General features: G+C 40.8%; 1 protein-coding gene across 1 annotated transcript; it reads left to right on the forward strand.

Moving 5' to 3' along the window:
* Positions 1–7,371: 7,371 nt before the first annotated feature.
* On the forward strand, positions 7,372–18,173 carry LOC143604570 (putative WRKY transcription factor 70; the record flags this gene model as incomplete). The annotated part of the gene is made up of 5 exons (XM_077081004.1): positions 7,372–7,482; positions 7,983–8,398; positions 17,363–17,383; positions 17,652–17,756; positions 17,908–18,173. Coding segments are annotated over exons 1-5 (919 nt in total), but the record flags the coding sequence as incomplete, so codon positions are not given.
* Between the last annotated feature and the right edge of the window lie 7 nt (positions 18,174–18,180).

An 18,180-nucleotide genomic window follows, 5' to 3' on the forward strand; every position in this document is an offset into this window, starting at 1 on the left:
TGTTTATGATTCGCTAGTAAATATTGTACACGTGTATTTTTGTTACACCTTGTTTCTACATCGAATAATACAGTAAGATTGAAAACATCTATATCAAAGTTCATTAAAAATACATTGTTAAATAAACTATATATCAAGCTCATTAAAAACTTATATCAAAGCTCATAAAAAAAAGGCATTGCAAGTTTCGGGTTCTGGTTACGATTATATGTTATATATTAATTACTAGGAGGTATTTGACTTTCTAGTACGAGTGATTGCTTCCATACTGCTAACTATGAAGTATTTGATTGTATGGATCATGAGAACTTACGTGCTTCCATAAAGCCAACTTAGAAGTATTTGATTCTCAAGGCGTGAGGACTTACTTCCATCTAGCTAGATTGGGATAATTTGATCCTTGAATGCTAGGGCTTTGTTTTTTAATTTTTATATACTAGTAAGATTTATATGCTTTTTTTTTCCTGAACGGCAAACGAGAATATATTCCACCAATGATATTAGCAAGAAGTTAAATATACCAAGAAAGCAAACTTAAAGCAACAAGAAAACCCAAATAAAATACACCAAATAATACTAACACCACCACCAAGAAAAACATAACGAGCGGAACCCCTAAAAAATCTTGCAGGATGCATACGGGGATACATGAACAATTCGTGGTGAGGGGGGGGGGATTCGATGAACATCATCCTTTAACACCTCTTGGGTTTAGAACTCGTTAGACTCTCTAGTAAAATTTATATGTATCAAAAGGAGTAGTGTTTGAGTTTGTGTAAAAATTTGACTTAGATGTCAACACATCCATTAGTGAAAAGAATTCTCACTATATTGCTTAATAGATAGTGAACATAGTTTTCTTTGAATTGTAAAGTTGGAATTTTTTTTTTAAATAAGTCATTTCTAGTCTATATTCTTCTACCTATTTATTTAGCTTTTCTAATGTTTTGTGGTATATACTTTACGGTTATAAGATATAAACACCAAAAAGATAATTGAGTGATGAGCCTTGGGAGTAGATCAATGAGACTTGGTAGCTTAATAGAGTAATGTAAATAACTATGTTGTCTTTTGTAACAAGTTCGATTGTTATTTGTATCACAATGCATTATACATATTGTAAATGTTTTTATTTTTTTTGATAACTCTCAACTTCAATATAATATTTTAAATATTTTGAGAGCATATGCGGTGAATCAATAAAAGATTTGATAATTTTTAAAATAGAAAGAGTTTATAATAATAGAGGTGTTACAAATCTCAATATATGTATATATGTTGATGGTTACATTACAAAGCCCAATCTGTGTCCGTTATATTAGTATTTTAGTCGTTGGTCATCACCTTCATGATAAAATTCCTTGTCTGATAATTAATCGTTGAATTTCAATATACGATAAATATTATAAACTATTTGATTCAAACTAACACATGTAATTTGTTTGGTATTGGCCAATGACTCCGTGTAATAGTGTAAAGATTTGAAACCAATACCATTTTATATAATGTTTAATTTCTTGATTTCAAGGTTTAGATTTTAAAATGACTACTTGACTAGAATTCAAAATTTCAACACGGTCACTGACCTAAGAGTGAACTCAATCAAAATTCAAAAGACTAAAGAACAAAGAGGGATGGGTTTGAAAACAATTTTTGGGACCATAGAAAATCTAACAAATGGGAAACAGATTATTGATTGGGACCATTTGTCTCCATTATTATTTTTTACCCTTTTTTTCTCTTTTATATAAGGCAAATTGGATTATAAAACCATTTGGATAGTTCGGTAAAATTTAGATTATGCATTTTACTTGAATGGGTTTGGATAGTTTGGTAAAATTTATTGATAAAAGTTGTGTAGTGCGATTGGTTTTATAAAACCGTTTTGCTCTTGCATTTAAGGGTGGTGTTAATTATTTGGGTTGAAACGGATTATAACTTTACGTAAATTAAAGTGAAACTGATCAAAATTCAACTAAATTACAAATTTGGTTTTCATTTTGTTTTTAACCAAAACTATAATACGGTTTTCGGCTTCACAAAATTTAATTTTGGTTAAAACCAAAAATCAGAATAACTCTTGTAAACTAGATAATAAATCATTATTATTTAAGTTTTATCATTTAAATCAGTTACACTTCTAACTCAATCTTATGTGACCCAACAAAATCAAACAATAAATAACGGTTAAAAGAAAAGGAAACATTTGAAAAGGTGATTCAATTTATTATATGAAAACTACAAACCAAATTCAAATTCAATTTTCGGTTTGGTTTTAAACTATTTAAATTGAAATTAATTTGATATTCTGTTTAATAAAAACTTTAAACTAAAAGATGAACACCCTTACTCCATTCTCTTTTCTTACTCTTACCAAAAACTAAGCACATTTTTAATAGTGTATATTTCTACGGAAACATGATAAAGCCTTCTAAACCTAGTATGCAATTATAGACGTATGATATCGTCTTTTATAATTAGGTTATCTTAGATAATGAAACTTTATTTGTTAATGCTTAAAACAAGCATAGAGTAAAGAATGGAATCATTTGAAGTCCTTGTCCTTGAAAAGTGTTCCTAGAAATATGCTAAAGTTTCACATTGTGTGAAAAACTGAAAATACAGATGTGAAGACGCCTCTTTTTCCACCACGTGTGGCCCGCAAAACCACTATCTTTGTTTTTTTGGTCGATTTATAAGAAATAGAAAACAAATGTTTATGCTAATTGATTTTTTTTACAAATGACTAATATAGACTATCTGAGGCAACTCAATGATAAAAGACAACCTGTATGTTTATAATCACAGACAACGTTGCGTAACTCAAGCATACCATCAACTGTTCAGGGGAAATCTGTTGCTCGAAAGTCTGCGGTAAACCCGGTTATATATGACTGATTCGAACTTTAGACCTTGCAGTCTCCAACCCAAGTTTTCACTTTCATTTCAGTGCCAGTTGAGTTACAACTCATTGGTGTCTATTCTAATTGACACCGGGATGGAAAAAAAAACTCAAATATATACGACCTAGGCCAAATACTATGTATTACTTTCTTGAAATTTGCATAGTATTAAGTATGCTTTCTTATTTGATTCCTTTGAATTTTATATTGGAAGATGCGGATCTCATTTAAAAGAATCAGTTCAATACATTTTTTTTGTTGTATCTCGGGGTGTTATGTTGGGTTTGGATTACATTTAGAATTTGACTAGTTTGTATAGATTTAAGTGTGTTATATCTATTATATTTTCCTTTCGACTCTTCCAAATAATGAAAAGTTTGGATGAAAGAAATTCAATTAATGTCTTCATGAAATTATAAATTATTTTAACAAATGAGCCGAGAAATGGACTATAACCTAAGCTCAATAAAAGATAAGACCAGGTGTAGTGGTCACGTTGTGGCCAACGTTATGTTGAAAACGCGAGGGGTACACCGTCCCCCCTGTGTTATGTTGAATTTTTTTTGTGCGTTTTAGATACAACGCGAGAATGGCACGCAGATCCAAAAAAAATACCGTTGGTCTTGGAGCCGTTGGGGTTTTTAAAAAAAAAATAATTAATTATATTTATACTATATAAACAAACCAAACTCATATTTTTTAACACATTCCTTCCAATCTACCAATTTACACAAATATTTATATCTTTTACACTAAATATTTCTACCATCATGTTTCCAAACAACAACCAAAATATTCTCGGTTTCGGTCAATATGTCCGTCAAGCCAACCAAAATCCACAACCGAACCAATCTACCGCCTCGACGCCAACCGTACTCGTCCCGCAATTGTATGACCCGCAAATGGCCGCGTACTTTGCACTTCTACAAAACTCTATGCCAAATGCGGTGCCCGGTTTCCAAAACCCAATGACAAACATTTTTGCGGGTTCGGGTTCTCAACCCGCCCCGGAGACCCAACCCGAGGTCGAGTTCGTGCCGGAGACACAACCCGAGGGCGGTTCGAGCTAACGCGGACGTTCGAAAAAACACGCAAAGAAGCCCGCCGGCGAACCTCGGTTAAAAAGACGGTGATAGCGTGGAGTATCGACGAGTGCGTACTATGTGCTCGTGCTTGGTGCCAAATATCGGAAGATGCCAAATGCGGTAGGTTTTTAAAATGCATATATATTTTTTTTAAATTTCTTATAACAAACATTAAACTTGTAATGTTTTTATTTTTTTAGCGAACTATCAAAAAACGGGGGTATTTTGGCACAAAATTATAGAGAGGTTTCACAACCTTGGCGGGGACTCGCGTCGAGAAAAAGATTCGTTACTGTCGAAATGGGGCGACATAAACACCAAATGCATGGCTTTCCATACGGTTTTCTCTCGGATGAATCGAACTAGGAGTAGCGGTGTCTCGGACGCGGAAGTCATGGATAACGCGTTGGTTGAGTTTCAACATAAGGTCAGCGGGACCTTCAACTACTTTGGCATTTGGAAAGACCTATTGAGGTTTCACCCAAAATGGGGCTTGGTGTTGGATGCCGAAGCCGAAGCCGAAGGTGGTCCGCGTAAAAAAAAGTCTAAAACATCTTCTTCGGTTGATCCAGACACGCCCCGTTCCGACGCTCGAAACTTCAACTTAAGGGATAATGACCCCGTGAATACTACCGACATGCCTCGGCCGGGGGGTAGAAGAACCAAAGGCAAAGGAAAGGGGAAAGGGGCCGGTTCGTCGTCGGCAACAGGTTCGAATCCCGAATTGGAAAGCCAATTCCAATTAATGAACTCTCGACTCCAAGATTTACACCAACTTGGAACCCAACGACTTCAAGTAAATTTGGACGCCGTCGACCTACTTCGAAGGAATGAGATGGACAAAGACATCGAGATTTTATCAAACGAGCTATCCGAAGACGACCCGATAGTCCAATCTCTAAAAGCCACTCGACGAGCGAAAATTTTAGAAAAATATAAATGAGTTTTAGTTTTATTAGTATTATTTATGTTTTTTTATTTTTAATTTGATGTATTTTTTTTAATTTAGTTTAATGTATTTTTTATTTGAAAGTTTAATGTAATTTTTAATTTTATCTTAATTTATTTAAATGATTTAGTATTTAAAAAAACAAATAAAATTAATAATGACTGGGCGCCACGTGGCGTATAACCCCTGGTAGTGGAGAGTTATGACTACAGCCTGTTTTTGTACAAAATCATAACTCTGACTGGGCGCCATATGACACATAACCCCTGATAGTGGAGCTTTATGACTACACATGGTCTAATAAACACATCATATACAATATCCTTTAGTTGATCATTTCAAAGTACAATTAGACTATAGATTCATATATTTGTAACTTGAACGAGGATGAATGTCACACCTCTAAATTCGGACATGCAATTTATTGGGTTTATAGTTTACACAGTTATTTGATAGCCTCTTAATGGTTCATAACTTTTTAAGATTAAGAGACTACCAATCATTACAAAAAACTTTGCAAATAACTTTTTTATTGATGCATTTAAACTATTATAGATTTTAAACTTAACAAATAACTTACAAATTATTTTTAAAAAAATAACTCTATCCATTATGATATGATATCTCATGCTCTTTTTTCTTATACGCGAAGATTCCTTATGCTTGACTCACCTGAAACACGTACCCATCGCCTAATATTGGTGAGTCTATACAGGGCCGTCTTTGAGATATGGCAGGGTAGTCGACGGCCACAGGCCCGACACCCCGCTAGACCCGAAATTTTTTTTTTCAAAAAAAAATTATATTTAATTTTATTAAAAACATGTGTATAATCAATGTATAACACAATTACATAACCACTAGCTTGGTCTAATGGTAAAGGGGTATGACATCTAACTAAAAGGTTGTGAATTCTAGTCTTATTTGAGACAATTTTAAGTTTATTTTTATACAAAAGCTTTTACACAACTTAAATCATAATCAAATAAGTCAATTTATAATTAAATTGTTTAAACCCAACAAAATGTTTCTTTTACTTAAGGCCCAAAAAAAAGTTCGTCTTTAACCTAAAAAATTTTCGTCTTTTCGGAGCCGGCCCTGAGTCTATGCTCTATACTTTAAAGCTTTAAACATACTTGATACTTCATGTATCAAACAACATATATGCCTTACACTAAAGTTTTATAAAGTTGTTTTATGTAGCAATTAGCAACTTAATCGATCACACACAACATAGCTAGGAAGGTTTGTTTTTCAATTCTTAACAAATTAGATTTAAAAAAACAAAAACAAAAAACATATTCATTCATTTTTAGGAAACTTAATTTAATTACATCTAGATGATTTTTCAATGATGTCTCAACCCTTAATGTCAATTATGGATCACGAACGCCATCAATATAAGTTTTCGGGTGTCCTATGGTTACTACTACTTGCACATAATATACTCTACCCTACTCCGTGGATGATTCAACGGCCAACCGCCTAGCTATCCGTGTTAGACTGTACGTTATCAAGTAACGTACATGCGTTATTGATGCCACATCAACCCCTTAATGTTGGGCTAAAGTTTGAGGCTTGTTTATAATACATAGTCGTTCAAAAAAATAAAACAAAAATAACATATAACTCATCTATAACATGTCTCATGCATATCATTACAACCTCACACGTATAATTAACTTAGCATGCAAGACTCAAATTACCACTTTAACCAGCCCTCAAATTAACTATATTAAACATCATAATACAGGTTAATTTTCTTTCTAAAACTCGTTCATTAGTATCATAACCAAACAGCTCCGAACCCTCATAAAATCATTAATTATATTTAGTTATATTTTGACTACGTTTGGATGTCTTTTAAATAGTTGTAGGACTGCTGTTAGTCATCGTACGTAGTCAACTGAACCATGTCTGGTTTTTTTGTAATGGTTAATATGCATTACAAATGCAGTATTATAAGTTAGTATAATCCATATCATAAATTAGTATATTAGAGCATTAGCATAGTACATTAGTGCAAATTTTGAAAATGCATTTCATAACATAATGATAGTATATGAAAATAAGGGAATTCCCTTTACAACCTTTAAGGTCATTTTAAAATTAGATACAGCACAAAACATCCTACTTCAGCCTAAATAGAAAATTAGGTCACAATCACGTGCCCAAAAACTCGTGACATGCAAAGTACTTACAATTCTAGTTCTAGTCATGCAATGGTTAAATCTTCTACTAGGGTTTAAATTAGTCCTAGAGATGTGAAATATCATTCTAATTGAACTACACAAATGAATCATCCTTTGATTGTTTCGTTGGTGATGAACTGATTCACCCAGGGGATTCTCACTTTGGTTAATCGTCTTCATCGAGACTTATTATGGCTTTATTGAGTTCCCTAGAATGTTTTAATTTTACCAGAAAAGACTAAATGGCCCCTCATGTTAGGGGCATGCTGATGGAGTCAAACGATTGGTTGCATTGTGTTATTGGGGGTTGTCTGATTGCAACGAGAATGAAAGATCATGAAGTGAAAAAAAAAGTAAAATTCAAGTTGTTGATTTGAAAAGGCTATTTTTGCAAACCACGGTAACGAAAACAACAATTTGTTCAGAATGGTTTATGAATACGTAATATTTAAATAATTATTTTACTTATTGAGAATATTATATTAGTTTTTGTAGTAACTTGATTGATTTTTTTTATAGTATAACCTAGTTAATAATATAGGTTAACAACGTAAATGAAAAATAAATAGAAATAATAGCACCCGTACGCATAACCTCTAGCGATTTATACATAGAAAACATGTACATTATTATCTTTTGTTTAGCTTAATACTTTTAGTAAACGTCCAACTTGATTGCTAATGGACTATTTTGCCCCCCAACTCTGAAGCATTTATAAAAGCACCAAATGGTTATTGTGGTCATTTTTTTTTGCATTCGTCATATATGATTAAATCAGCATACGTCACTTCAATTTCTTTAAGAATTTCTTTGCAACTTGCTTGTTTAAAGAACAATTATTATTAAATTTTAGTTATCAAAAGATGCATTACCTTACATTACCTTTTCCTATATTATTGATGGGTGTGCTAAGCTGCAATTAGATCTCATAAAAACCAAATATAGTTTGGAGTCTTCCTCTTGGCCGGAAAGTTCACCAACCAATACTAGGATCAAAGCCATTCAAGAGCTTACAAAAGGTGAAAATATAACCAATAAGCTCCGTGAAATGCAGGGTTTGCCAGAAATAACAGAATCTGATCTCAAGTCAGATGACGGTGTGGTTGTACAAATCTTGGGGATGTTTGAGAACACCCTTTTGATCTTGGGCTCACCCAAGATTAATGAGACTTGTAATAATTCAACTAAAGATGTGAAATCTCCAAGCAGCAGGAACTCTCAGAACTCAGCAGATTCCGGTGAAAGCATTAACACTCCCAGCAGAGCCCAGTTGGACCCACAGACTCACTTTGAAAAGGGACGTCTGCGCAGTTCAACCCGCAAGACTCCTTAACGGACGTCTGCGCGGTTGAACCCGCAAGACTAAACTAAAGGAACGTCTGCGCAGAAACCAACTGGATCAGCAGGACCCACCACGCTCAGAGACGTGACGTCCTCACGTGCGGTACGCAAGCTGTCCTCGCAGGAAACGCCTACCAATGGTTTTCAGGTACTCCGCCTGTTCCCGCAGTTACGGATACCGGCCATCAGGGAAGGCCACCCGCGCAGCATGGCTACACGCACAAGGCTTAACTCTCATAATAATTCAGCAGTCACCTGAAGAAGAAATGAGCAAGCCGGGAACATTCCCGCACAAAGGCGGGAGGGGGAATACTCCCGCCCAAATGAGCCAGTCCGTACGATACTGAGGATCTTTTACTGTACCTGACGAGGTATGGGCAAAAGATCTGTCCAAAGATACGACAGCTCATTGACAACAGTATGGCGAGCAGCATGCTCTTGTACTGTATGTCACTATTAGCCGCTACCTACTCACCAACTCCAGACATACCACGTGCCTAGCCTGTAGTTGGTGAAAAAGGAATAGTGCACAGCAGGCCTGGTCACTATCAGCCGCTGCCTACTCATCAACTACCAGCATGGCACGTGCGTATGCCACTGTTGGTTGAACAGGAATACTATTCAGCAGGCCACACCTCCTTGGAAACCTACCTCCGGCTATAAATACCACAAATGGTATGATCATTATATCTTAACATATCTTTTCATATTATACCTGATATCTGCTCTAGCAATCTCTTAATATACATTTATATTTAAAGAGCAATCTAGTCTGATTCTCACGCCGGAGGGTGGTCACAAGGAGGAACCCCCCCCCCCTTCTCAGTGACAAGCTCACGGTGTCTGTTTTGCAGGTTATCAGAAGAACCATCTTTACCGGGTCTAACCCCTCGTGGGAAACAGCTATCTAACCCCCAGGTCACCCGTAATCTGCCCGGGGTCCGGTTAGTGTTTCTTCATTGGCGCCATCCGTGCATAAAAGCTAGAACTTCATTTTTCTCCAGTTTTTTCAAACTTCTGGAAAGATGGTTAACGTTACTCCGGTCCCAAGGCCAACGAGTTACCAGGAAGCCCCGGTAACCACAACCCCAGCTACTGGGGGGAACACCGGCGAGCACACAAATTTTATGAACACTACCCCGGTTACCCAAGCCGGGGCAAGTGCAGTAAATTTTACGAACACTACCCCAGTTACCCAAGCCGGGGCAAGTGCAGTAAATTTTACGAACACTACCCCAGTTACCCAAGCTGGGGCAAGTGCAGTAAACAACCATCCCCTGGGATTCAATAATACCCAGGTGGAAAGACAGCAGACGAGACTCCCCCGCCAAACACTTGAACAAGTTAAAGCGTGGGCGGAGGCACGTCAGAAGGAATTCCAAGCTGAGTTGGACGAACGCTTACGTTCCGTCCAACAGGCTGACGAATTTGGAAGCACTCGCCAACAGCTCAACATGAGCAGTGAGTGCGAGTCCTCGGACGATGATCAGGAGGAATCCGACACCGACGCAAACCCTCGCCTTAGGGCGAAAGGGAAGCGTAAGGAAACGGACTTCCAAACAAGAAGGAATTTCGGAGAAACCTTCAAACAAAGAAACGCGGGGGGAAACCCACGTGATTTCTCCAAAACCTTCAGACCAACTGCTGCAAACGCGGGAACATCCAAGTTTGCAAGGGACATTGCGGAAGCAATCGCCCCAAAAAGTGCCAAGCAGATGCCCAACATCAGCACCTATGATGGTATATCCGACCCAGATGATCACCTGAACAGATTCATAGCGGGGGCAACCGTCAGCAGCTGGACGGAACCCACGTGGTGTTATATGTTCCAGATGACACTGGTTGGAGCGGCTAGAGCGTGGTTTGACCGTTTACCGGTCCACCACATTTATGATTGGGCGGACTTCCAACACAAGTTCAGCCAACACTTCAGTCAACAGAGGAAGTATATTGAAGAACAGTGGACGATCCTCAACTGCGTTAGAGATAAGGATGAACCTTTACTAGACTTCATCACTCGCTTTAACTCGAAAAAGCTGAGTCTGGGCGTTATAAGCGAAGACCTTGTTCGCGCCGCTTTCATCCAGGGCGCCGAATACCCAGAACTTATCCGCACGTTGACGAGAAAAGATGGCATGCCACCCACATGGGATGCCATCATGACGGCAGCCAAGCGCTTTGCCGAAACGGAGAAGCAACTGGGTGGGAATCTGCCCCAGACTACAAACTTCTACACGCAGGGGACTAGAGAAAACAGCGTCCAGTCCGCCTGGTAAACTTTGACACCTCATCCAGCTCTCGCTCCCTATTAGGCGGAAGGGATAATACACACCCATCAGGCCAACACACCAGGTGGACGCCCCTCACCAAAAGCGTCACGGAGATATTTGCCACTGAGAAACTCCCATGGCCAAAAGCTCCAACGGTCCGACAACGACCTGACGCGGACCAGAGCAAATACTGTGACTTCCACGGCACAAAGGGTCACACCACTGAGAAGTGTTTATCTCTAAGGAATATTATCGAAACATTCGTCAAGGAAGGCAAACTTACACACCTGGTGGCATCAATCAGGAATAGAGGGCAGAATGACAACCGATACAAAAGCAACGGACGAAAGCCCGTTGACATCAGCATTCACATGGTTCGTGGTAACATCAGAGGAAGAAAAAGACAGACGACAGAACCATGCGCATGGAAAGAAGCTGAGGTGCGCTTCCCGCGAGTGCCAGGAGGACCAGCAAAGAAGGCCCTATCGTCATCAAAAGCCAGCTGGGACACTACATCACTTCCCGCACTCTTGTTGACAACGGTGCCTCGTCAACAGTTATGTACAGGCAGTTCTTCGACAAGTTAGATGATGAAGACAAGGAACGCTTGGAAACGGTCTACGCCTCGATGGAAGGGTTCGACGGCAGCACAAACACCTCTCTGGGCATCCTATCTTTCCCCGTCACTCTCACAGACGGAAAACTCTCCCGCACAGAGGATGTAGACTTTGTCGTAATGAGGAAGCCACACCACACGTACGACATTCTCTTCGGGAGAGACGGGATGGCAAGATTCAACGCCGTAGTATCTTCAGTCCACGGCATGATGGGATGGCCAACAGCTGAGGGCGTGGCGATGGTCACCGGTATTCCCCAGGTATGCATCGCATCTGTCTCATCAACACCCAAACCAAAGATGGCTAAACCCACCATCACCGAACCAGAAGAATGGGCTTTTAATGGAAAATACCCCGACCAGGCGGTTACCATTGGCCCAACAATAACTGATCCTACGCGCACATTACTCAAACGCTTACTACAAAAAAAACGCTGACATCTTCGCATGGAAACCAGCAGACATGACTGGTGTACCTCGAAGTAAAGCAGAGCATAAGCTCAAGTGTGACCAGGCTTTTACGCCGGTCATACAAAAGCGTAGAGTAATGGGGGCGGAACAAGCTAACGCGTGTAGAACCCAAGTCAAGGAACTCCTTGACGCGGGCATCGTACGCGTTAGCAGATATCAAACTTGGGTTGCAAATCCCGTTATGGTACCAAAGTCTAACAAGCAATGGCGCATGTGCATAGATTTCAAAGACTTGAACAAAGCATGCCCCAAAGATTGTTACCCGTTACCCGAAATTGATCTTAAGGTAGATTCGTTATCACCGTTTCGCCTTAAATGCTTCCTTGATGCGTATAAAGGATACCATCAAATCCACATGGCCGTTGACGATCAGGACAAAACCGCATTTCGGACGCCCGATGTCACATTCTGTTATCAAATGATGCCATTCGGACTTAAGAATGCCGGGTCCACATACCAGCGCCTGATGGACAAAGAGTTTCATGCCCAAATTGGGAGAAACTTGGAAGTATACATGGATGACCTGGTCATTAAAAGCCTTAACCCAGAAGCGATGTTGAAAGACATCGAAGAAACATTCAACACACTCAGAAGGATAAACATGAAGCTCAACCCGAGCAAGTGTTCCTTTGGGATGGAAGAAGGGAAGTTCTTAGGAGTCATCGTTACAAAAGATGGCTTCAGAGCGAACCCTGAAAAGGTCGAAGCCATTATTAAAATGGAATCACCTACCACCATCAAACAAGCTCAGACACTGAACGGACGCCTAGTTGCACTTAACCGCTTCTTGGCAAATCATGCGGATAGGTCGTTCACATTCGTGTCGACGCTGAGAAACTGTCTAAAGAAAACGCACTTCCGCTGGACACCAGAAGCGGAAGCAGCTTTTCAGGAAATTCGATCACGTTTGATCGAACTCCCAACGCTCACAGCACCAGAAGCGGGAGAGGAATTAATCCTATACCTCTCCGCCACAGATAGAGCGACCGGGGCCGTCCTGTTAGTCGAGCGAAAAGGCATCCAGATGCCAATCTACTATGTTAGCCATCTCCTAACAGACGTCGAAACTCGGTACTCTACCCTGGAAAAATTAGTCTTAGCACTTGTACAGGCTTCACGCAGGCTAAGACGATATTTCCAAGGTCACCCAATTACTATTCTCACCAACTTCAAACTTGCAAACGTTTTAGGCAAACCCGAACTTTCGGGACGCCTAGCCAAATGGGCAATAGAATTGGGAGAATACGCGATAAAATACAAGCCAAGGCCAGCTATAAAAGGCCAGGTCTTGGCCGACTTTATTGCCGAAGTCCCCGCATCGCGGGAGAAAGAGTGCCAGGACGAGGCTCAGCCCTCTCCAGCACTAGACATCGATGAAGTCTGGCGACTTTACACCGATGGAGCGGCCAGCAGCGAGGGCTCAGGCGCAGGGTTAAAACTTACCAACCCAACAGGCCAAGAATACACTTACGCTATTCGACTGGACTTTCCAAGTACGAATAACGAAGCTGAGTATGAAGCATTCTTGGCCGGGTTAAGGATTGCGCGTAAAATGGGAGTAAAGAACTTGGAAGCCCATGTGGATTCCATGTTAGTTGCCAATCAGATAAACGGGACGTACACGGCCGTGAACGACACAATGGCCCTGTACCTCGCTCAAGCAAAAACCCTCATGCGCGATTTTAATGATTGTAAAGTCATACACGTCAAGCGTAGCGAAAACAAATCTGCGGATGCGTTAAGCAAGCTTGCGTCATTAGCTTTCACTCACTTGGGAAAGGACATCCGCATTGAACTCCTGGGAGCACCATCAGTCCCACACAAGGAAATCTGTGTCATCCAAACCGGCACAGAAACGTGGATGACACCAATAATAAATTACCTTGCGGCGGGCATACTACCAGAGTCAAAAACACAGGCAAGAAAACTACGCTGTAAAGCACTGAACTATCAACTCATTGATGACGTCCTTTACTGACGTAACTTTCTTGCCCCCCTCCTCAGATGCGTTGACGACCAAGATGCCAACTACCTCCTAAGGGAAGTACACGAAGGCATCTGTGGGATACATGCAGGTCCACGCGCAGTTGTAGCTAAGCTAAACAACGCGGGATACTTTTGGCCGGGGATGCATACGGATGCGCTGGCGTACATCAGAAAATGCAGGTCTTGTCAGCTCTACGCACCCAACACGCATCGCCCGAAGAATGAACTTGTTCCAGTCACCTCTGCATGGCCATTTCAGAAGTGGGCCATCGACGTGACTGGCCCATTTCCCACAGCAGCAGGGAACGTCCAGTTTCTAGTGGTCGCCATCGACTACTTCACCAAGTGGATAGAAGCAAAACCCTTAGCCCAAACGACCGCAAAACATATCAAGAAATTCATTTGGGAATTTATCATTTGTCGTTTCGGGCTCCCACAGAATTTGGTGAGCGATAACGGCACCAACTTTGCTGACAAGAAGCTACAACAGTGGCTTAAAGAACTTCAAATCACCCACACCTTTACCTCGGTGGCGCACCCGCAGGGTAATGGTGAGGTGGAAAGAGCAAATAGGAGCATCGTCGACGGCATAAAGAGAAGACTATTGAAACACAGATCCGGCTGGGTGGACGAAGTTCCACACGTACTTTGGGCACACAGAACGATGAAAAAGGCAAGTACGGGAGAAACCCCGTTCAGCCTCACTTATGGCACTGAAGCCATGGTCCCGGTCGAAATTGGTTTACCCTCACCAAGGGTCATGATTCAACCAGAGGACAATAATGCGGAAAGACGGTTAGACCTTATGCTAACCGAGGAACGCAGAGACTTAGCCGCAATGCGTGAAGAGAACTACAAACGACAAATGCAAAAGTACTACAACACGCGGGTAAAACTCTGCAACTTCAATGAAGGAGACTACATATTGCGTAACAACGAGGCTTCGAACCAAGATCGCCCAGGAAAGCTGACTCCTGTCTGGGAAGGTCCGTACGTTATCAAACAAGTGCTGGGAAAGGGCGCATACCGGCTCGAAAGGCTCGATGGCACTCCCGTCCCAAGAACATGGAACGGAGCTCAATTACGCAAGTGTTACATGTAGATCAATTCCAAATTTGTAAAAGGCCCAGAGCCATTTTTAATGGAAATGATTCTCTTTAGAACATTGACGCTGATGATTTTATACTTGTAAACTTTCCACACGGATATGCCGGTCTTCACCGCATAATTACGAGGAAAGTCGTTGCGTGGGGAAGGCGGCAAAACCCGCATAAACCCAAAAAACGGCAAACCTTCACGAAGGTCAGTTGAAGGGGAAAAGTTCAGTCATCCCACTAAATGAAAGTGCCGGTCTATCCGCATGAATCATGATAAAGGAAACTGAACACTATCCTATTGACAACCGCGCGTCGAACGGTTAAATTATTCAAAACAGAGAATCTCAAAAGGATGAGGAAAACCTACACGCAGGTCAGGTATAGGTAAAGTTTAGCCATCCTACTAAGTTCAAGTGACGGTCCTACCCGCAAAATCACGAAAGGAAGCAAAACTTCACACCTATACTGTCACGTTCAAAGGTTAACTTATCCAAAACACTGGGAAAATTGCTAAAATAAACTAAAATATGCATGCGCAATTCATATAACGTTTATAACGCAAGTCTCAAAGATTCAAAAGTAAGCGGGAATATACCCCTTACCTTGGCAACCAAGTAACTATAAGACGGGTGCGGGTACAGTGTCAAGGCAAAACCCTTCACATACTTAGCACCCGTAGGGAATTGAAGCCAAAAATACCTCGGCAACCAAGTAACTATAAGACGGGTGCGGGTACAGTGTTAAGGCAAAACCCTTCACATACCTAGCACCTGCAGGGAATTGACGCCAGGAATACCTCGGCAACCAAGTAACTATAAGACGGGTGCGGGTACAGTGTTAAGGCAAAACCCTTCACATACCTAGCACCTGCAGGGAATTGACGTCAGGAATACCTTGGGAGTAAAGTAACTATAAGACGGTTGCGGGTAAAGTGTCAAGGCGAAACCCTTCACATACCTAGCACTCCGCAGGGAAATGAAACCAAGAAGGATCTTCTGGGCCATGCTTGCGCAAACGGGAATAACATCCCCGCATAGCGGGAACGTCGAGAACTAGATTGTTTGAAACTTCAAGATGGAATTGGTGGTTTTAACATAATTGATCACTATGTTCAAAACTACCAAAACCTCATGGAGAATCTACACAAGAGGTACTCAACGCTCCTGACTTGCGAGGAGGTTACAGACCTACCCGCATCATACCCAAATATCAAGCAGAACAGTGGGAAATTCTGCGTGACATTAGGACTTCCGTGGGAAGAATCCCCATGGAAAACCTTAAAACTAAACCCTTTTCAAAAACACTTTGCTTAAGTCCAAAAGTTCACCTCACTTTATTAAACATTCATGAGAAGAACATTGGACTGGGGGGACTTGAAGAGGTAGGTCCCAGCAGAGCCCAGTTGGACCCACAGACTCACCTTGAAAAGGGACGTCTGCGCAGTTCAACCCGCAAGACTCCTTAACGGACGTCTGCGCGGTTGAACCCGCAAGACTAAACTAAAGGAACGTCTGCGCAGAAACCAACTGGATCAGCAGGACCCACCACGCTCAGAGACGTGACGTCCTCACGTGCGGTACGCAAGCTGTCCCCGCAGGAAACGCCTACCAATGGTTTTCAGGTACTCCGCCTGTTCCCGCAGTTACGGATACCGGCCATCAGGGAAGGCCACCCGCGCAGCATGGCTACACGCACAAGGCTTAACTCTCATAATAATTCAGCAGTCACCTGAAGAAGGAATGAGCAAGCCGGGAACATTCCCGCACAAAGGCGGGAGGGGGAATACTCCCGCCCAAATGAGCCAGTCCGTACGATACTGAGGATCTTTTACTGTACCTGACGAGGTATGGGCAAAAGATCTGTCCAAAGATACGACAGCTCATTGACAACAGTATGGCGAGCAGCATGCTCTTGTACTGTATGTCACTATTAGCCGCTACATACTCACCAACTCCTGACATACCACGTGCCTAGCCTGTAGTTGGTGAAAAAGGAATAGTGCACAGCAGGCCTGGTCACTATCAGCCGCTGCCTACTCATCAACTACCAGCATGGCACGTGCGTAGGCCACTGTTGGTTGAACAGGAATACTATTCAGCGGGCCACACCTCCTTGGAAACCTATCTCCGGCTATAAATACCACAAATGGTATGATCATCATATCTTAACATATCTTTTCATATTATACCTGATATCTGCTCTAGCAATCTCTTAATATACATTTATATTTAAAGAGCAATCTAGTCTGATTCTCACGCCGAGGGTGGTCACAAGGAGGAACCCCCCCCCCTTCTCAGTGACAAGCTCACGGTGTCTGTTTTGCAGGTTATCAGAAGAACCATCTTTACCGGGTCTAACCCCTCGTGGGAAACAGCTATCTAACCCCCAGGTTACCCGTAATCTGCCCGGGGTCCGGTTAGTGTTTCTTCACTATATCACTCATAAAAACCAGAAGAGGATGTTACAAAAGAAGGTACGTTTTATAATACATAGTATTTTATCTAACTTAAATTTGTAATAATAATGTATATATGATGTCCGATTGATATTATTATATATGAGATTGTTTTTCATATCTTATCTTTATTAGATCATACAAATAGCAATCATACACACATATGCAAGTGACAACCCCCCCCCCCCCCCCCCCCCCCCTTCTTTCTCCCTTTTCTCCCATCCCCACTGCCCAAACACACCAATTCAATGTAACAAAATTAATGACTTTTTGTGTGTATATTCAGGAAAAATGTTTTAACGACTATAGAAATTACTTCTAATTTATTTGATGACGGATATGCTTGGAGAAAGTACGGTCAAAAAACGATTCTGAATTTGAAACACCAAAGGTAATATTTATGAAATCAAATTGAATACTTTAGCCAATACTATTGCCATTGTGTTTTTTTTTTCAAAATTAAAATTTAGCAAAGATTTCAACTTTGATTCAAGTTTCATAAAGTTCTACTATTACAATTTTTGTTTTGCTATAATATGCAGGAACTATTATAGGTGCAGTCACAAACTTGAACAAGGGTGTCAAGCAACTAAACAGGTTCAAAAGATTAATGACGAGCCATCAAAGTACAGGATAACATTAAGCGGATTGCATACATGCAATAATTTACAAAGAGCTCCTCATATAATTGTGGAGGATTCAAGCCCTAAGGATAATTCGGTCTTTATTAATTTTGAAACAAATAGATTTACGGAGAATCATAAAGTTGGCACTCGTTTCCAATCGGTGAAACATACATCTAAGGAGAGTGTTCC

The sequence above is a fragment of the Bidens hawaiensis genome, unplaced genomic scaffold (genome assembly GCF_021521415.1).
Source record: "Bidens hawaiensis isolate Kalapana, Puna unplaced genomic scaffold, B.hawaiensis_p1.1 tig00065827_1, whole genome shotgun sequence".
NCBI lineage: Eukaryota > Viridiplantae > Streptophyta > Magnoliopsida > Asterales > Asteraceae > Bidens > Bidens hawaiensis.